We start from the raw sequence: 21,526 nt of genomic DNA, 5'->3' as shown, positions 1-21,526 counted from the left end.
GAGGAAGGGCCTTGAACTTGTGACCCTCCTGCCTCTACTCCTAAAATGCTGGGCTTACAAGTGTTGACACGGTGCTGGGTCAAGCCCAGGGCGTGGTGCACGCGAAACAAGCACTGTCACCGAGCTCGCCGGCCTCAAGTGGCGTCTTTACTCAGAGGCTGGTGGAAACACCAGTCCTTTATGAAGATCAAGGTTGACTCATCTCCTGCTGTCATATACTGTGCTCGTTTTGCCCTCTAGCTAGATGGGAGCCGTGCAGAGCAATGACCCTGGCACCACAGGCCTGCTTAGTTGGTCATTTCTTACACCTTCCATGGCTGGCACTGACTTACACACTCAATCCAAGTAAGATTCTGTGGGTACCTGACTTGAACACAATAAAGAGCAACTGTTATAAACATCATTTAGCTCCAAACTTGGGAAACTGAACTCTCACAGTTCACGGGGTGGGGAGGGAGTGCCCACCTAGAGTGCGTGTGTGGGGGGGACCTTGGATCCCCACAGACTAACATACTACTAGCAAATAGGGCATCTGGAGTAGCCCTCCCCCACAAGGTAGGGTCTTGCTCTTGCCCAGGCTGACTTGGAATTCACCATGTAGTTTCTTAGGGTAGCCCTCAGCTCACGGGGATCCTCCTGTCTCTGCCTCCTGAGTGCTGGGGTTGATTAAAGGCTTGTACCACTGCACCCGGCTGGAACAGCTTTCTTGACTGCTGCCTTCCACACTCATAAGCTTAGCTCTGGAGGTTATTCATGTTAACAGAACTTGGTAGGGGAGGGTGAGGTATGAGGGGAAGCAGACTGAAGGCCTTTTCAGGATGGTAAGATTATTTTATTGGGAAGTCACAGTCCTTTAAGTCAGGGGTCAGGAAAGTGTGTCTACATTCAGACTTGACTTGCTGACACTGGGGAAAAGGTGTTCAAGAAAACCTTTTTAAGCTGGATGTGGTGTCCTTTATTTCCAACACTTGGGAGGCTGAGGGAGGAGGATCATGTTAAGTTCAAGACCAGCCTGTGAGTTCCAGGTCATCCTGGGCTAGAGATACCACCTCAAAAAACCAAACCAGAGCCTGGCATAGTGGCACACATCTTTAATCCCAGCACTTGGAAGGCAGAGGTAGGAGGATCCCCGTGAGCTGAGGTAGGAGGATCACTGAGTCCGAGGCCACTCTGAGACTACATAGTGAATTCCAGGTCAGCCTGAGTTAGAGCAAGACCCTACCTTGAAAAACAAAAAACAAAAACCAAACCAGTTAGGTGTGGTGGTGCATGCCTTTAATCCCAGTGTTTGGGAGGCAGAAATAGGAGAATCACTGAGATCAGGACTAGCCTGGAACTACAGAGTGAGTTCCAGGTCAGGTGGGCTACAGTGAGACCCTACCTTGAAAACAAACCAAACCTTTTCAGGGTGAGATGTACCTCTGTAGAGTGCTTGCCTAGTATGGATAAAGCCCTAGGTTTAATCCCCAGGACCACAAAATAAATTTAAGAGAAAAAAACTCCCTTTTTGATGGACAGTCTTTGATTATTTCCACAAACCAGGAGGAATTCAACAGAATATCCAAGTGCTGGCACTGCAGGTGTGCCTGGTGTTAAGTGATAACGTTTAAGAACAAACAGCAGAACTTATGCACTCCAGTGTTTAAAATGCTGTTTATGAACAGCGGCTGTGGACACTGCCATTCTGCAACGCAGTCTTCCAACAGGGCGCTAACCGCTGTCTCTAGGACGCTGGTGTGGAGTTGACAAGAGTGAGGGTTACTGGAATAGCTGTTTCAACTACTAGAGACACTACACAAGTGGTTCAACAGAATTTACTTGTATATTTTCCATTTTCTAGACTATTTGAAGGCATAGGATAGTTTCGTATCAGCTTTCTACAATACTGTTTTAAATGTATCCAGTAAACTAAGATGCAGCACAACTTTTATACAACTCAGGAGATTAACAGAAAATCTCCACAAGAGAAAGCAACTCAGCAGGCCCTGGCGGTAAAACATTTTCCCAGAACAGACATAGGCAGCTGCATTGAAAGGTAGTTTTCAAATATTTAAGTTACACCGAGATTACTTCCAAATACCTGACTTGCTCAGACCAGTGCAACCAAGTCATTACCAGTCCTGCAGCGCAAACTTCTGGTGCAAGTTCATGGTTGTACTTCCTTCACTGATCAAAAGCCTCTTAAAGTGCTATGGAGCAGCAGAGTAAGTCACATCAGCCCTGCCCCCAGGGGAGGGAACTGGAGATTGCAAAAGGTACAGCTTAGCAACATGTAATGCATGTGAACAGTGGCCCGAGCACAGAGGTGGACAGAATCACACCAGTCATGTCTAAAATCACTCCACTGAAACTAACAGAGGAACATTCAAAATAAAGCTGGAGACCAGAACTGTATTCAGAATCAAATTTGGAGACTTTCTTGATAAAAGAGAAGTTATGTTCTTTTGAAGTGGAAGTGAAGCTATCAATTGATGGAGAGCTAGAGACTTACTAACCCTCCTGCACAGATAAGGAAATAAGTGACAAAGTCTCTTGCACTGAAGTTATGTATTTTAACAGCGTTACATGTAATATTCATATATAAAAAACTTTAAGTGCTTTTCTCCAATTTAAAAATCTAAAGAATTCAAAAATAAGGCATTCAATATTTGAAAAAAGTACAGATTTACAAAATGTGTATATTCTGTCATGAAAACTCCACACCAACATTATACACTTGGAAAAAAATACAAACAGGATATATTACAAATTTATGCAGCAATAACTTAGTTCACACCATGCAATAAAAAGTACATTAATCAAGATACACAAGCTTTTGTAGGTTCTAAACTGAAGGACTTTTTTTCTCTGCAGAATCCTTAAAACCTGTGGCACTTAAAATTTGTTAGCCTTTCTACTGGGAGGTAAATTATACACGATGGGAAGATGGACAGACCACTTGTCTATTAGGAGTCATTCCAGCTTTGTTCCACAATGGCCGAAACTCTTTTCTCATACTCTCGCTTGTTCTCCTGATAAAGCTGTGCTGCCTGGCTGTTGGCGGGACTGTTTGGATTCGGTTCATCCAACAGAGACTGCAGAAAAAAAATGCATTTTTCAGAGTTAGGTTTTATAGTAATGGGGCTCAGACAGGAGAACAAAGTTACCCAAAATAATACATTTATTTCAGAGGCTAATATGTATTTTTTTGGTGTGTGTGTGGTTTTTCAAGGTACGGTCTCACTCTACCTCAGGCTGACCTGGAATTAACTGTACTCTCAAGGTGGCCTTGAACTCACAGGGATCCTACCACCTCTGCCTTCTGAGTGCTGGGATTAAAGGCGATTAAAGGCATGCGCTACCACGCCTGGCTTTCATATGTATTTTACTTTTAGGTTTAAATACTTAAATATTTTTAGAAATGGCTTGGGGGCTGGAGCGATTGCCCAGTGGTCAAGGTGCTTGCCTGCAAAGCCTAATGACCTACTGACTGGGTTTGAATCCCCAGGACCCATATAAAGGCACATGTGCAAGGTGGCCCACGTGTCTGGAGTTCGTTTGTACTGACTATAGGCCCTGGTGTGCCCATCTTCTAACTTCGCTCTCTCCAAGTAAATAAATATTTTAAAAAGAGACTTGAAAACTGTCTCAGCAGTTAACAATATTTGCTTGTAAGCCAGCAGGCCCGGGGCTCAAGTTCCCACTCACCCAAAGCAAAGCTGCACAGGCACTTGTTTGTAGCAGCCAAAGACCCGAGTACATTACATCCACACACATATTAATGAATACATAATTTAATTGTTTTAAGTTTCCCAAGCCAGGCATGGTGGTGCATGACTGTGATCCCAGCACTCAGGAGGCAGAGGTATAAGGATTGCCATGAGTTTGAGGCCAGTCTGGGACTACAGAGTGAGTTCTAAGTCAGCCTGGGCCAGAGACCCTACATCAGAAAATCCAAAAGACAGTTCCTTGCTGCTCAAGAACATGAGTTTCCAGAATGCTTCTGAATCTTGAGACCTCTAATTTCCCATTAGCTAAGAAAGATTGTTTATTAAACAAAGATCCATCAACCAGTAAATAAGCAGCTTAATTCGGTTAAGATACAAAATCTATAATTACCTTTTTAACCATTGTTTTCCAAAATTATATTCTGCTACTAATCAAAAAAGTTTTAATTAGATTTGCACACATGTGTATGGGCACACCCGGTCTCTTGCTGCTGAAAACAAATGCTAGAAAATTTAACTGGGATGACAGGCTTTGCAAGCAAGCACCTTTAACCACTGAGCCATTTTCTCAGCCCCTAATATTATTTTTGTGCTACTTGGTTGGGCCTCATTCATGGCAGGTAATTGCTTCTACCACTAAACCACATATCTGGGCCTAACCTATATTACTGTGGTGACTTTTGTAAATGTCTGGTCAGGGTGTGGAGGGGTGGATCTTGTTTCTTAATAACAACACACCCCTGTTGTCTGAAAGGAGAAGGTTAGCACTCGCCCTTGACAAGGATGGAGGAGACCCTTGGTCCTTACGACATGCATACTATTAAGGCACTGTCACCTACTTTGTGGCATCTAACCACCTGTTTTTGGGCTGGGAGTGTTGGTGCACACCTTTAATCCCAGCACTCGGGAGGCAGAGGTAGGAGGATCACTGAGAGTTCAAGGCCATCTTGATACAACATAGTGAATTCCAGGTCAGCCTGAACTAGAGTGAGACCCTTCCTTGCAAATCCAAAAACATACATGCACTTTGCAGAGAGGAAATTAAAATGAAAACTTTTAAGATGACCAGAATTGGACAGGAGAGAGTAAGAGAAGAGGTAGGGGTGGGAAGAAAAAGTATCACGCATTCTCTTGTAGTGGATCTGAACTTTTACACATGCATACATATACATATACATGAATGACACAAAAGCAGGAAAGGTGCACATCTGGAGTGAGAAGGAAGGAGACAGAGGAGATTCGAGGGAAAGAGAAAATAGTACATGTGAGCAAGGTCCAATGAGATTTTACACACACACACACACACACACACACACACACACACACACACGGAAGTCATAAGCTCCCTTCTCCAACAATGACCAGAATTACAGATGAATAGGAAAAAATTAAAAAGATGTATCCAAATGAAAGTTACTTTCTGTTCCTTAAACTGACATTATTAAAAATATGCCTCTGCATCCTTTTTTTTTGGGGGGGGGGTGGTTATTTCCCTTCGTCCATTTTTTTCCCCCTGAGGTAGGGTCTCACACTAGCCCAGGCTGACCTGAAATTTACTCTGTAGTCTCAGGCTGCTCTCAAACTCTAAGTGATCCTCATACCTCTGTCTCCTAAGTGCTGGGATTAAAGGTGTGCACCACAATGCCTGGCTTATTTTTTGGTTGCCAGCCTTCATTTTAATAGAATTTCTTGGGTGGGACAACATACTAAATGGTTCTTTTCACTTGGCAGTTTTTAGAGCTTTCTATGGTTTTCCAAGGAATCTTTTTTTCTCCCCAAGTTCTCTACAACCTCTGGCCATGCCACATGAGCATGAATAAGTTTGACCTAAGAAACACGGGATATACACAATCTGGAAATGGACTGTGGACTGGAACTCCTGTGGTCAGCCAGCCCAAACTATGGATTCTTGTGTGAGTTTTGTACTAGGTCCCTGCATGCTGGAAAGGTTAGTTTGCTCTGAGAGGGTCTGGTTGTGGACAAGTACCAAGAACTATGAAAGAGCTGAAAAACACTCACCTGAATTGAAGTTAAGATAGAAGATACGTCATATGTTGGACTCCATCGATTCTGAAGGATATCTAAACATATGCTGCCATCAGCATACACTGCAAAGATAGCACTAAAGTTGATTGCAAGGTAACTTTGTCAACTCTTTACAGTTAAAGAGAAACCTTTACCATACACAGAATGATGTTTACCCAGTCAAGTTTTGAGCATCAGGCCATAACTAAACTCTCCTTACAGGGAAATCTCTCTATAGCTAAGGTTTCTCATTATGTATCTTTTAGGTTTTGTTCAATGCACTACATACAGAATCAAGTTTTGGGGTGTAGCTGAGTGTCTCTCTCTCTCTCTCTCTCTGTGCTTGGGCCTGTGAAGGCAGGCCAGCTTCTTCTGCCATCATGGAACTTCCCCTGGATCTGTAAGCTTCAATAAATATCCCTTCCTCCATAACTGTGCCTGGTCTGGAAGTTCATCTCAGTGAACCTGAAGCTGTCTGATACAACATCCTTATATAAAGCGTTTGGAAAGTTGCTTATTAACATAGTTCTTTTGTTCTTAAGAGATTATTATTATGAATGCATCAAAGACTTAGTAGGATATTAATGATTATACTATTTATATGAGTAACACTACAACCGTATGGTCAATACATCAAGAGGAGGATCTGATATTGTATATATGTAAGTACAATGATTGTAATGGGGAGGTAATATGATGGAGAATGGAATTTCAAAGGGGAAAGTGTGGGGGTGGGGAAGGTGGGAATTACCATGGGATTTTTTTTATAATCATGGAAAATGTTAATAAAAATTAAAAAAAAAAGAGGAGGATCTGATCTGCAGAGTGGCCTGGGGTCCTGCTCATGGGCTCTATCTTTCGTATTCACTGTGTGTGTGCACACGTGTTTGCGTGTGACGATGCTATTCCAGAACATAGCAGAACAAAGCTCTGAAGTCCCCCTCCCCCGGGTCTGGCTTAGTGGAACAGGATTTACCTGGCATAAACAAAGCCCTGGCTTAGAAACCCAACACAAATAGTATAAAACCAAGTAGTAAATTCAAGTACCATTGCCTTCAGTACAGTCATCAAACATGATACATAGATGTACTTTCTACTACAGTGTGCAATGAGTAAGCTGGGTGTGACAGCACACCTGTAATCTAGAACTGGGGAGGTGGACTCAGGCCCACCACAAGTTCAAGGGCAGCGGTCATCTTCAGCTACACAGTAAATCTGAGCCAGCCTGGGCTATGTAAGACTGTCTCAAAAAAAAGTAAAGTGTATTATTGGGAAGTTTAAAAACCTATATCCAATAATTGTTTATTCTGGTTTAAAAAGTATGTAAGATTACTTTACATGCAGTAATGAAACATTTGACAGTTGTGGTGGCTCACTCTTTTAATCCTAGTCCTTGGGAGGCAGAAGTAGGAGGATTACTGTGAGTTCAAGGCCAGCCTGGGCTAGAATGAGACCGTACTTCAAAAAAAAAAAAAAAGAAACCAAACCGGAAGTACAAACATACATGAGACAATGGGATTCACCACTGATCTTATTCTTACCCTTCCTTTCTCCAGTGAATGCTTTTCTTTTCTATTTTCGCCCAGCTTCAATCTTTTCATGTCTATATTTATTGTTACGCTTGTATTATGCTCTACAACCTACGTGTTTACAGAGTCCTGTTCATGAGTGTGACATGCACATTGTAAGTGCACACAAGTAAAGTAAGGTCATTGCACACTGGGTACACTACACTAGTCATACCAATTACCTCTATTATAAAGAGAATTATGAACATGTTAAAAATGTAGCTCTACTTTTCCCCTAGCAACAAAGGCTCAGTACTCAGCACTCAGCATGTTACGCATTCACAGGATGTAACTCGATGAACAGAAGTTCACTGCATATATTAAGACGCATCTTTGTGTGTATCTCATGTGGTCCAAGCTTTCTCCCTTTACTGCTCATTCTAGGACGAGGCAGATTTGTAGTCATCTTCTTTCATTAGGAGGGAAACAGGCAAGGATCAGCGTGGAAAGCCAACCACCCAGGAGGCCTCGCCCTCTCAGCACTATGAAGCCTGCGCCCACCCATGAAACTGCGCATCGCAGGCCTGATTGGACTGCTGCCCAGGCCAACGCAGGGTAAGGCACCAATGTTTCTTTCAGGCATGTAGCCTGGCTGGCCTTGATCTCGAGATGTAGCCGAGGGCGACGGGGAAGCTCTGATCTTGCTGCCTCTAACTCCTGGGGTTGGGGTTACAGCATTACTTCACTATGCCTGGTGCCACTGCCAGACAGCGGAAAGTTTCCCAGAGCAATGCAAAGCAGAAATGAGGGTACTTCAGGAGAAGTTAAACTGCTCTTCAAGGCTCCATTTTAGGCTCTCCTCTTCTCTTCTCACTATCCACCTTTGGGCAATCTCTACTGCTCCAGCCTCAGTTACCACCTATGTGCTCAATACTCCTAATTGTTAACCTTAGCTCCGATTCTCTCAGTTCAAAAGCAGTAGCCAACCATTTACTTTCTATCACACAGAATGAAACTCAGCACTCTCAAGGCGTAATATAACTTTTGAACTAGTAACTATTTTTGAGATGTCAAATGTAAATATAAAGCCAATGCCCATGCCAGGCGTGGTGGCACATGCCTTTAATCCCAGCACTCAGAGGCAGAGGCAGGGGGATCGCCAGGAGTTCAAGGCCACCCTGAGACTACAGAGTGAATTCCAGGTTAGCCTGAGCTAGAGTGAGACCCTACCTCGAAAAACAAAACACAAACAAAGTCAATGCCCATCAAGTGATAGATAACCTAAGGGCTGGAATGTAGCCCAGGGGCAGAGCATTTGTCTGCCTGTGCAAGGCCCTGGGTCTAATACTTAGCGTGGCAATCCATACAAAATACCAGTAACCCAGAAAGGCCAGAGGGGCAGCCCAGTGGCAGACTTCACCCTTAGCATAAACAAATCCAAGGCTATACTGGCGGAGTATCATTCATCTGAATGAGAATATTTACATGCACGTGAGATGCTGTGGGGAGAGAATCCAATTTCTTTTAATTGTATTTGTGTGAGTGTCAGTCTCTTGCTGCTACAAAGGAACACAAGACACTTGAGTCATTTTTTGCATCTGGGTTTATGTGGGTAGCTTGAGAATTGAGCTGTGGCCCAAAGACTTGCAAGCAAGTGCCATTAACTGCTGAGCCACCACCCCAGCACCAACCACAACACTCTTTTTTGTGTTTCTTCCCCTCCCCCCCCCAAGGTAGGGTCTCCCTCTAGCTCAGGCTGACCTGGATTCACTATGTAGTCTCAGGGTGGCCTTGAACTCACGGTGATTCTGCCACCTTTGCCTCCTGAGTGCTGTGATTAAAGGCGTGCGCCACCATGCCTGGCCCCAACCAACACTCTTGACACAATTTCTAAATGAGAAATTCATTGCTGTTTACATATACTTTATGTACACATGGGCCGAAGGTAATTTTACACAGTATTTTTTTTTGTATCTGTTCCCATGTGTATGGACACGCGTGTGTGCTCAAAAGCTAGAGGCCAACATCAGTGCCCTCCTTGACTGCTGTCTCACCTTTCTGAGGCGCGCTCACTCGAACTCAGGGCGTTGAACTGAGCTAGTCTAGCTGGTGGGCTTGCTCTGGGGAACCCTCCCCTTGGCCCCAGACGCTGGGATTACAGAGGGGTGCCACGGCCACCTGGCATTTACACAGGTGCTGGGAAAGCACACTGGTCCTCAGGCTTCTGGGGCACGTGCTTTACCCATGGAGCCACCTCCCAAGCGCTCACATGTCTTCTCATATTTTGGGGCTGCAGAGATGGCTTAGCGGTTAAGGTGCTTGCCACAAAGCCAAAGGACCCAGATTTGACTCCCCAAGACCCACACAAGCCAGATGCACAAGGGGGCGCATGCATCTGAAGTTCGTTGCCAGTGGCCAGAGGCCCTGGCATGCCCATTCTCTCTCAAATAAATAAAAATATTTTTTAAAATTTTCTATTTTGAATTGGTAATGCTCAACCTATATAAACTGGGAAGTGACCTTGGTTCCAGACATCCCAGTACATCTACCCCTGGGGAGAGAGCTACTGTGTATCTGTGGGACTGGAAGTGTAATGAAGAGGACTTCTGAAGGTGTTCCTCCTGAAAGCTAGTGAGCTCATAGGGAAGACACTGTTTATGATTATTTTCAGCGACAGAATTTGAGACAGGTTCTTACTATTTAGTGCAGGTGGCCCTGAATGTGAGATCCTTCTGCCTCAGCCTCCTCAGGGCTAAAGTGCTGGTACCAGAGGTACTTACCAGCCCCCTTTTATTCTCAAAGGAAGACTGTGAGCTACTGATTCTCCTTCCAACTCCCAGGTGCTGGGATTAGAGATGTATGTCACCACGCATGGCTTAAATTCAAGGATGACTTTGAATTTCTGATCCTCCTTGTCTCCACCTCTAATATAGGGATTACAGGCATGTGCCACCATGACTGGCTTTTAAACCTTTAAAAGCTAAATTTTAGATGAGCAATTTTTTTTCTACAAATACATGCATATTACTTTAATTCAGATGTTACTGAAACAAAACAACTCCATCTCAAATTTAGAATCCTGCTATGATTCCAGCCACAAAACTGTTGCTAACATGGACATGGAAGGAACATTTGAGAACAGGCCCTAACTGTGAGAAGGAAGAAGTCCTAAAAAACAAAGGTGGTAACTACCCTCCCACCCCACCATTTGAAAAATCTAATAAATTGCTACTTACCATTTGGATGAAACATTTTGGATAAAAACCTAACAGTTGGTGGTTTATTTGGATATTCTTCAGAAAATTCTATTACTAGTTTAAAAGTACCTAAATAGAAAACAAACCAAAATAATTATAGTAAAAACACTATCTTTACATTTCATCAATTAATTCTCAATCCCACAGTTGTTTCTTTGCTTGTTTGTTTTTACACCCACACAAAAACAGGCATTTAAACTCTGGTTTAGCATGTAAGGCATCTACTGTATTTCTGTGTGTGTTACACCGACAGCATGAAGCACTGCCAAGCACTTGGGAACATCTACTTGGACTGGACCAAATGGCCAAGACTGAAACACATTAAGAACATCAACTAGTAGCCAGGTGTGGGGGCGCACGCCTTTAATCCCAGCACCCGGGAGGCAGAGGTAGGAGGATCGCCTCGAGTCCGAGGCCACCCTGAGACTCCATAGTGAATTCCAGGTCAGCCTGGGCTAGAGTGAGACCTTACCTCGGAAAACAAAAACAAAAAAATGAACTTCAAGTAGTTCATTAGGCTCAGATGGGACGAAGCACTCTCTATCACTTGGCCAAAAAGAGATTAGACATAGGAGCTAATGCAGAAGGTCAGCTCTGCCCTCATACCTGCCCCTTCCCTGAATGTATCAAGAATCATTAGGCTTTAATGTAACACCAGCTGTTGCTAACAGGCTGACCTGTTACATTGTGGTCAATCTAAGTCAGTGTTTAATGGTAAAGAGAGGCACAGGCCATTTCAAAGTGTAAGCATTTGGGAGGTTAGGGGGTGGCTCAGCAGTTAGTGGCACTTGCTTACAAGCCTGCTGACCAAGTTCAATCCTGTCCAGCACCCATGTAAAGCTGGACACAAAATGGTGCCTACAGCAATGAGAGGCGGAAACAGAAGAATCTGGAAGCTTGTGGCCCTGCTAGTCTGACACACACAGTGGCAAAAAACCAAGAAGCTGGACACCTTGAGGCTGTCCGAACCTTCACAGGTGCACCATGACCTCCGTCAACAACCACTAGTAATAGTTTTGTGCTTATGTAACTATCCAGGGTCTTTGATTCAGAGGAAACTCTTCTGACCAGAGGGCCAGTCCTCCAACTACAACTCCTACAAAGTGCACTGAGACTTACTGACCTTTAAACTATCTAGATGTTCTGCGAGATGCTTTCCTATCAATGCAGTGAAACCACAACACCCTCTTGCGTCAACACTGAGCTCCTGGCTTCCGCCATCAAGACCAGAGGCTCCTATTCATCGACACAGTCCACATCTCCACTGGTCACCCATCTGGATACAAGCTCCATTCCTTACACTTTTGTTATTTGGAAATTTGGGATGAGAGGCCAGAGACACAAACAAACCAGAGCTAATTCCTATTTTATATCTGCATATGTATCAATAGAGGCAATTCTGAAACAGAGAGAATGAACTTAACTTTATATCAATGTTAACTAACCACTATGCCGAGGATCAAACCAAGAGCCTTATATATTATAAAAGACAATAGCTGTATCATGTTTCAAGTATCAAACAAATGCCTAACCATCAGTCCTGCCATGGCCAAGAAGTGGATGCAAGGAACATGAAACTGGGAGACATGTATGTAACTGTATCAATATAATATCTTACCATAGAAACAGACAGAAGTAACTTCGAGAACACAATAGTATAATATGGCAAATAACTAGAAAATGATGCAACTTGAGTATTACCTCTTTCTGACTCCAAGAAAAACATCATTCCATTAAAAAAAATGGCTTTTTATTTGCATTTGGTTGTGTGTGTAGTTGGTTGGGCATGTCAGGGTCTCTTGCCACTGCAAATGAACATCTGGAAGGCTTTATGCTGGTGGATGGGGAATTGCTGAGCCATTTCCTTAGATCCCCCACCCCGGCCCAAATGGCTTTTTAATAAAAGAGAAAGAGGGAGAGGGAGGGAGGGAAAGGGAGAGAATTAGAATAAGAAATTGTATCTCAGCCAGACATGGTGGTTAACACTTTTAATCCCAACCACAGGAAGCTAAAGCAAGAGGCTCAAGCTCAAGTCCATGCTGAGCAAGACTTTGGCCTCAAAATATAGTTGAAAAGGAATGAGGCACTCAGTGGTAGAGTGTAGCGCATGAGACCCTGATACTAATCCCTAAATCTTAAAGTTGCCAAACGCACAAAGTGGCACATATGTCTGGAGTTCGTTTGCAGTGGCAAGAGACCCTAGCATGCCCCCCCCCCCACAAATAAATAAAAATATTTAAGAGTCTCATGCTCTACTGACTGAACTAGCTGGGCAACTCAATAAAATATTTAAAAAAAGAAATAATTATAAGCCCACTATACATCAAGCTAAGTGACATTTAGGGAAATGTTAATGAAAAGTATAGCATGATTTTACAATTGTTTTGTTTTCAAGGTAGGGTTCTCACTCTAGCCCAGGCTGACCTGACACTCACTCTGTAGTCTCAGGCTGGCCGTGAACTCACAGTGATTCTCCTCTCTCTGCCTCCCGACTGCTGGAATCAAAGGTGTGCACCACCATAACCAGCCTATTTTGGTTTTATAATTCTAAGCATGGTTTAACAGAAGACAGCCAGATTCTCTCATCTCCTTTGTGCATGCAATCTGTTACAATATGGTGTTTTAAGTATGATATGTGAAGAAAATTTGGCTTCATACAAATATGTAATTGATAAAGCAAGTATTTTGATAGGCCTTTAAGAGAACTATTTTAAAGATTTGTTTTAATTTAGAATCTGAAATCTTTATCAACAACCTTTTTGTACTTAGTTACACTAAAATTTTTGGATTAATCTTAGTTTTTTGTTCTTTTGCATGGCTGGGGAATAAACCCAAATCCATGCCAAGCAGAGGCTCTACCACAGAGCTGTATTTCCAGCCCTGTCAAGCATTCTTCCCAAGTTAAAAAATATCCCATGAAAAAAATCAGCAGCTCCAGCTGCATGTCAGGTATTAAGAAGAGTTATGAAAGGTCAGAATTTAATACTAGTCATTTCAATTTTTTGCCAAGGCATTTAAGATACAAAAGCCACAATGACTATTAGTACATTATAATCTTGCTTTGTTCTAAGATGCTAACCTGTTCAGATGCAGCCTTAGCCCAATTCTGCTTTTGTGCCATCAGTGTAAATGTTAACACAGTCTAGGTATAAAGACAGTTTGGATCACATGGGCACACTGAAGACTCAGAGACCTCAAAGGATTATGGACTAAATTTAAAAAATCCTGATAGGGAAAAAAAAAACCACAACTTTTGTGTATCTCCTTCAATTCCTTACCACATCTACAAATAACTACTAGTAACAGTGTGGCACACAACCCTTTACACATACGTATGTACTTAACAACAGTCAGTTGCTGTCACTAGTCCAGACCACCTTATTCTTTAACACTACTCTTCAGTGTTATGACATAGTATCTTAAGAGTCCAAACATATCATTATTTGCTTAAGACCATGTCCCCTTATCAGGCTTCCAGGTTATTTCCTCACAAACAGTTCTGCAGTCAGAGCGCTTGTCAAATCCCATTATGGATTGACTCTGAAGTCATTTTGATTCATTACAGCAAAGCCATTTAACTTCAAAAAAAATCCATGTTATAATTAGGGAAAATCTTTAAGAACTTGCTTAAAATTAAGTTTGGTAAGTCATAAATAACATTAACTAGTCCCTCAATTTCCTAGCTCCTGGAAAATATATTCAACTTGAGATCCCTAAGACCACCCAGGACACTTATGGTGCTAAATGCTAAGAGCTGGGGGCAGTGCTGCGGTCAGGACCAGGGCTGCAATTCCGCAGTGAGGGCTTGCACAGAACACACCAGCATGGGGTACGAGGTAAAGACGCTCTCCGTATAGTGACAAAGTAGAAAAGTATGCTCACCCTCCCGGTGTTCACCTAAGGGACATCTCTACCATGCCATAAAGCTACTCAAAATCAATTATTTACAAGATCCGCTATCTAGGCTTATAGTTTTACAGGCAAACTTGAAAGTGAAGAGGGAACTGGCAATGGAGGTGACCAAACTGATACATGAAATCCCCCGTAAACTGCCAATTCTCCTTAGTGTCGATAAGCCCAGTTTTTTAACTGGGGGCTTATTAATTGTGGGACTTAATTTCAAGGAGATAACACCTTAGTGTTATCGTTTTAGAAGATGGTAAAAATCGGGCTCAAGACATGGCTCAACCAACAGTTAAAGGTGCTTCTTTGCAAAGCATGATGGCCCAGGGTTTAATTTCCCAGTACCTACATAAAATCAGATGCACAAAGGGGCACATGTGTCTGGAGTTCATTTACAGTGGCAGGAGGCCCTGGTGCGCCCATTCTCACTCATCCCCCCTCTCATTCTCTCAAATAAATGCTTTTTTTTAAAAAAAAAAATCTCTTAAGAATGACTTACCATCTTCAAAGGGCGTCCCTTCTGGTCTGAAAACAAGAAGATTTCTAATTAAAATAAGTTATTTATTATTCTTTCTTTCTTCTTTTTTGATTTTTGAGGTAGGGTTTTGCTCTAGCCCAGTCTCAGGCTGGCCATGAATTTACAGTGATCCTCCTTACCTCTGCCTCCTGAGTGCTAGAATTAAAAATGTGAAAAAGGTATGGTGGTGCATATTTTTAATCCCAGCACTCAGGAGGCAGAGACAGGGAGATGCCTGTGAGTTCAAGGCCAGCCTAAGACTACAGAGTGCACTCCAGGTCAGCCAACGGTTAGAGACCCTACCTCAAAAACAAGGGGGGCTACAGAGAGGGTCAGCCTTCGGTTACCTCCATATCACAGTGCGTAATCACTCACTAGTCTCAGGAACCACTGCACAAAATAATGCCATGAAGAAGTCCAGTTGTTTCATATATATATACATACATACATACACACACACACACACACACACACACACACACACAATCTTAATAGTATAAAAATATATATCTTGGCTTGCTTAAAACAGAACTTTTTGTATCTTGGCTTAAAATATTTCTTCCTAACAACAACAACAACAAAAAAAAAAAAAACAAAAAAAAAAACCAAGGGGGCTGGAAAGATGGCTTAGTGGTTAAGGCACTTGCATGCAAAGCCAAAGGACCCAGGTTCAATTCCCCAGAACCCACATGAGCCAGAGGCACAAGGGGGGCGGCATGCATCTGGAGTTTGTTTGCAGTGACTGGAGGCCCTGGGGTGCCCATTCTCTCTTGCTCTCACTCTGCCTCCTTCCCTCTCTCTCTCTCAAAAAACAAAAAACAACAACAACAAAAAAAGTAACTGTAAAGACATTGCAGTTTAATGCCATCTTGGCCTTAGTTTCTTTTTTCCCAACTGATGAAAGCATAAATAACATTCATTTCCAAAATTTTAAGGGTGGTTTTACAAAACAAATTTATTCTGATTTCAGCCCAAAAAGAATATAGTACACAGCTAGGCATGGTGGCACACACCTGTAACCTCAGGTATTGGAAGGCTGAAGCAGGAGGATGGCAAGTTTGAAGCTTGTCTGGGCTACAACGAGTATGAGCCCAACCTGGGGAACTTAGTGAAATCCTGGCACAAACTAGGGGAAAAAAAAAAAAAACACAACTAGACTATACCAACCAAACGGTCATCACTCTCCACCTCGTTTGGGACAGTGTCTTGTTTGCTATGGCATACATCAGGAAGGCTGGCCTGAAAGCTTCTGGGATTCTCCCTGACTCAGCCTCTCATCTTGCCCATAGACAGGCAGGAATTATAGCCACATGCAAGCGACAGCAGTCAGGCTTTATGTGGAATCTGGAGATCCCAATTCTGTTTTTCAAGACTCATGCAGCAAGAGCTTTGAACCAGTGAGCCAAGCCAACTCACCAGCAGTGTCCTGTTTTTTTTTTTTTTTTTTTAAATATATTTTTATTTGCCAGCAGAGAAAGAATGAGCATGCCAGATCGCTTGCCCCTCCCTCCAGGGGCTTTACATGGGTATTGGGGAATGAAACTCAGGCCAACAGGCTTTGCTAGCAAGAACCTTTTTTAGCTGCTGAGCCCCATTTGTTTTCTGATACAGGATCTCCCTACATAGCTCTAGTTTGCCTGGAACTTGCTATGTAGACCAGGCTGGTCTTGAACTTGCAGTAGTCCTCTCGTCTCTGCCTCCTAAATGCTAGATTTCAGACGTGCACCATCACCACACCAGCTCTTATGCTCAGGGGTTTCCCTTGCTTCCACATCCCAGTGTGACTGTTCTTATGTGGCAGCATAGGGGTGGAGAGATGGCTTAGCAGTTAAGGCCAAAGGACCTCAGTTCAATTCCCCAGGACCCATGTGAGCCAGATGCACAAGGTGATGCATGCGTCTTGAGTTTGTTTGCAGTGGCTGGAGGCCCTGGTGTGCCCATTCTCTCTCTCTTAATAAATAAAATAAAATAAAATAAAAAAACTAAGTGGCAGTATGAAGGTTTTTACCTGCAAGGGTATTCAAGATCTCAAAGAAACATGGTAAAACCTAAACATACCAGAATTACTTTACTATAAAAGGATGAGCTTCACTCACTATCCTTTGAGGGTTTCACGTAGCTATACTCAAACTTGATTACAGTCAAATGTGACATTGAATCTTGACCTGCTGATCCTCCTGCCTCTGTCTCCCAAGTGCTGGTCATAGGCAACAAGACCCAGACCTTTATGCATGCTAGGCCAGCACTTTGACAAGCCCTCCCCGCATGTAGACCCGTGAGTGACTCCATGGCAACTCAAAACTCTGTTCATGATAGTATCCATTCTCTATTTTAGTGCAAAAAATCTAGCTTTAAAGACTGAAAGAGAAGCAGATCAAGTAGGGGGAGAGGAGGTGTCATAAAAGCCTTTAAATCAAAAAGCATATCTACACTAGGTTGCAGTGGCCCATGCCTGAGGCAGGAGAATCACAAAAGTTTGATCACAGTCTCGGCAACATACAGACATCCTGACTTTTATTTTTGTGAGACAGGGCTTAGGTAATCCAGGTCTCAGCCTTCAAGTACTGGGATCACAGAGTTCGGGAATGCCTACACCTTCAAGACCCTATCTCAAAATAAACCTTAAAGAGAGCTGGGGACGCAGAACAGGGATGGAGCACTTGCTTACAAAGTGCCGCATGTGGGTTTGATCTCCTACGTCTCACACACACAAAGTAAAATTGTCAGAAACAGTTCCGTTCAGCTATTTCACACTAGACTGTGAAACATTTTCAGTTAAAACTCTTGCCACAGTGAAATTGTCACAGTATTTTTGGTTCCAGGACTTTTGCAGCTCTAATAGAATAAGCAAAACATTTTCATGGCACATTTTACATAAAACAATTACCTCTTCTCCTTATTATTCCATTTAATATCTATCTGTAGCATTGGAGCTCAAACCTGAGTCTTCTGCATGCTAGGCAAGTGTTTTACCACTTAACTATTTTTTTTTTAAGAAGTTGTCAATAAAAAAAAAAAAAAAAAACAACTTTTGGGGGGGGTTGAGACAGCGTCTTACACTAGCTCAGGCTGACCTGGAATTCACTATGCAGTCTCAGGATGACCTCAAACTCATGACAATCTTCCTACCTCTACCTCCTGAATGCTGGGATTAAAGGTGTGTGCCATCATGTCCAGCTTTTAAAAAATAATTTTATTTTTATTTATGAGACAGAGAGAGAGAGAGAGAGACAGAGAGAGAGAGAGAATGAGAATGGTGTGCCAGGACCTCCAGCCACTGCAAACAGCTCCAGATGCACCTGCCACCTTGTGTAGCTGGCTTACGTGGGTCCTGGAGAATTGAACCAGGATCCTCTGACTTTGCAAGCAAGTGCTTTAACCACTGAGCCGTATCTCTAGTCCATTCCCACTGAACTATTTTCATCCACACCAGTGGTGATCAAAACCCACACACAGCCAGATACAATGGTATACCCCTGTAAGCCCAAGAGATCAAGGCCACCCCAGGCAACACAGTAGCACCCTATCTTAGGTAAAACAAATTCATGAGACTATATGTAACAGAAAAGAAAAAGTAAATTGTATATAACTGCCCGGACTCTAATTGAAATGTGTTCTAGGGGCTAGAGAAATAGCTTAGTGATGAAAACTAGTGATCATGCATGTCGTCTTGGGTTCAATCTCAGCCTTAAAAAAAATGTGGCATTTTTTCCCAAGTGTTAAGACCCCTGATTTTATTCAGTCTCTCTCCCCCTAAAGAATTATGCACCTAATATTTGGTAAATTTTCAACTCACCCAAATATAACTGCATTCCACTGCATAATGTTGTTTTCAGATGGTGCACCACTGACCCCCACAGGTGGGTCCTCTTGCAATCTAGAAAAGCCGAATTCTCAAAGTTGAACACTAGTCAGTCAGTAAGGAGGTCAAACAGAAGCCATCTACTCTCAAACACTCGCTGAATCAATTTTTTTTGATACTGTGCTGAGCTAGAATGAGCCAGGACTTGACTTAAATGTACTAACCAGCCAAACACACTTACTAAATCTCTAAGCGATCTGTAAGACTCTCTTCAAATAGCAAGGTCTTATAAGAAGTTTCTCTAATAATAAATGTATAAACTGCCCCCTTGCACCATAAAAAGTTTAAAATCCCAACAGTAAAAAATATTTCCTCCTCTAAATATGCAAGGCCCTTGATTTCTAATCTTAGCTACTTGTACAGCCCCGTTTTTTTTTTGTTGTTTTTTAGGCAGTAGGTATCAGTGAATAAATGAAATGACTAAAAACTCAGTCAATTTAATGAGGAAACCAGTTTTACTTTCTTTAGCTCCAATACCTCAGCACCATTAGGCTGGTTTTCCAGCAGTCTCTATTTTAAAGAGTGCTCCAGGTCAAATTTACCTCTTAGGCAAGGAGGCTCAATACAAAAAGCTTCCAACAACTGTCATCATCAAATTTTTGTAACCTGTACCAAAGGCACCATGGTGTTCAATTCAGAATTAAGAGAACTGCTAAAAAGAACAAGGGGAACAATAGACTAAACCGGAAGTTTTATTTGAATTTCAGTCACAGGAGCTAATCAAATATACTGATTCCAAAACTCAAGTGAGTTTTGCACCAAACAAGGCATTTCTTTATCCGTCAGTTCACTTAAATTCTACATCACAGTCCTCTTCGCGTGGTAGAATATTTTGCAATTAGTCGGTATAAAAACCGTTCTGTTTGGTCAACCTCAAGCAAATGAGGCCACAAAACAGAAGGCTTGAGAGGAACTACTTTGTGCTTGACGCCCACCTTCTGAGTGGCTAAAAGCAGTTCCGAATGAATTAAGGGAGGAAACTGGCCAGGGCCCAAGACAATGGCTTGCAAATGGCTCACATAAGGCTCTATAATGGCGAAGTTGAGAGGTTACTTCCTGAGCGGCAAATCTAAGTTTTTATACTAGAGACATCTCGATCAGGACAGATTTACCGAGAAACAAAACCCCTCACTACCGCAAGGTTCGATTTCCCCTCCGTTTCTGGGCTTTCAGTACCCGAGAAAGGTGACCGCCGCGGGGGGAGGTGCAGGTCACCTCCTCCTCGAAGCGCCTGGCCACCTAGGCAAGCCGGTACAAAGGGCCGGCGAGCGTCGCCGGGTCCCCGGCCCGGGCAAGGCTCCCGGCGGGCCCTCCTCCAGCGGCCAGAGCCCAGCTGAGCCGGCCCTGGCACCGGGCGTGCGGCTCGAGGCCCCGCTCTCTGCGCCAGCTCTCAAGGTCCTTCCAGCGGGCGGGGACGCGCCGGGCCGGGCCGGGCCGGGCCGGGGTCGGGTTTCGGGGACGGGCTAACCACCTCCGGCTCGCGCGGCCGGCCGCGCCCTCGCTGCAGACGGGAGGGGGGCAGGGTCGGCCCAGGCCTGCGCCGAAGCGGCGATCGCGGCCCCGGCTGACCCATGCACCGGGACCCCAGCTAGGACCCACTTTCCCGGGACCCCGGCGAGGGCGCCCCGGGCTGCAGGGACGGGACGCCCGCCGGGCCCCTGGCCTGGGTGGGCGCCGTCTCCTGACACGCCGGGGAGGGCGGAGGCTGGCCGGGCCGTCCCCCCGTACGCCCGGGGAGCGGCCCGAGGCCGAGCCGGGCTTCCGCCGAGGTCCGGGGGGCGCCGCCGCCCGCGACCCCCGCCCCGCCGCCCGCCCCCGCCCCGGCTGCGGCCGCGGGCCCGGCGAGGCTGCGGGAAGGCGCTCACCGCTTGAAGTCGCGCATGAGCCTCCTCCGGGCCGGGGTCGACATGCTCCGCAGCTGCCCGCGGTCAGGCTGAGAGGAAAAGAGTCCCGCGCGCCCCCCGCCCCCGGCGCCGCGGCCGAATCACGGAGGGTCACGGCCGCCCGGCTGCGCAAACAACCGCAGTGACGTCTCCGTCCGCCGCCCGCCCGCCGCGGATCCCTCCGCCCGCCGCCCGCCCTCCGCCGGTACCACCGCGGCGCGGGGAGGGGAGCCCGCGGGCCGAGCGCGCGCGCCGGGGCGACGGCGGCGGAGGGGCCGGCTCCGGGGACGCGCCGCCGCGCGCGCTCGCCGCGCTCGGGCCCGGGCCGGGCCGGTCGGGGCTGCGGAGGACGGACACCGAGGCCGACGCGCCGCCACCGCTTCGCGCCACCCCCGGCACCAGTGCGAGGTTCGGCCGCGCGGGGAGAGACGGGCGCCCCGAGGCCGAGGTCTGCGGAGGGCGGCGGCTGACGTCAGGTCACGTGACGCCGGGCGGCGTTGTCAACAATCCGCCCCCGGGGGGAGGGGGCGAAGCGTCTAGAACCACGTGTCCCTGTGACGCCGGCGGCGCGGGGCGGCCCGGGCGTCCGAGTGCGCGTGCGGCTCGCCGGACGCCGCTGCCGGGCCCCGCCGTGGTGCGTGCGACGACTGCCCGCGGGACGGCAGCGCCGGGCTCCTAGTCGGTGCGGCCTTCCGTGCTGAGGCCCACGCGTGTAAGAAGCCCCGGGGCGTCTGTGCCTGCTGGTGGGGTGCCCACACCAGGAAGGAGGGCCGCCGGTAGACATGTCCACATCTTGCCCAGGCCCCCCGGGCGCGGCGAGGGCATGTTGTTATCTTCTGAGGTCTAAAGCCGTGTGGACGAGTC

General features: G+C 45.3%; 1 protein-coding gene and 1 non-coding gene across 2 annotated transcripts; one reads left to right on the top strand and one right to left on the bottom strand.

The window, feature by feature from the left end:
* Positions 1-1,798: 1,798 nt before the first annotated feature.
* Ube2b (ubiquitin conjugating enzyme E2 B) lies at positions 1,799-20,800 on the bottom strand. The gene is made up of 6 exons (XM_045152633.1): positions 20,645-20,800; positions 18,714-18,794; positions 14,900-14,925; positions 10,477-10,566; positions 5,727-5,815; positions 1,799-3,074 (listed from the first exon to the last, which is right to left on the bottom strand). Exons 1-6 carry the CDS (start codon positions 20,686-20,688, stop codon positions 2,946-2,948), a joined length of 459 nt encoding a protein of 152 aa, XP_045008568.1. The 5' UTR covers positions 20,689-20,800; the 3' UTR covers positions 1,799-2,945.
* On the top strand, positions 4,448-4,572 carry LOC123461986. The gene has a single exon (XR_006638026.1). It is a non-coding gene; the product is annotated as a U6atac minor spliceosomal RNA (small nuclear RNA).
* Positions 20,801-21,526: the final 726 nt, after the last annotated feature.

This window comes from Jaculus jaculus, chromosome 6 (genome assembly GCF_020740685.1).
Source record: "Jaculus jaculus isolate mJacJac1 chromosome 6, mJacJac1.mat.Y.cur, whole genome shotgun sequence".
Taxonomy (NCBI): domain Eukaryota; kingdom Metazoa; phylum Chordata; class Mammalia; order Rodentia; family Dipodidae; genus Jaculus; species Jaculus jaculus.
Note: the sequence above shows the minus strand (reverse complement) of the source record. Positions and strands in the feature narration are given on the sequence as shown.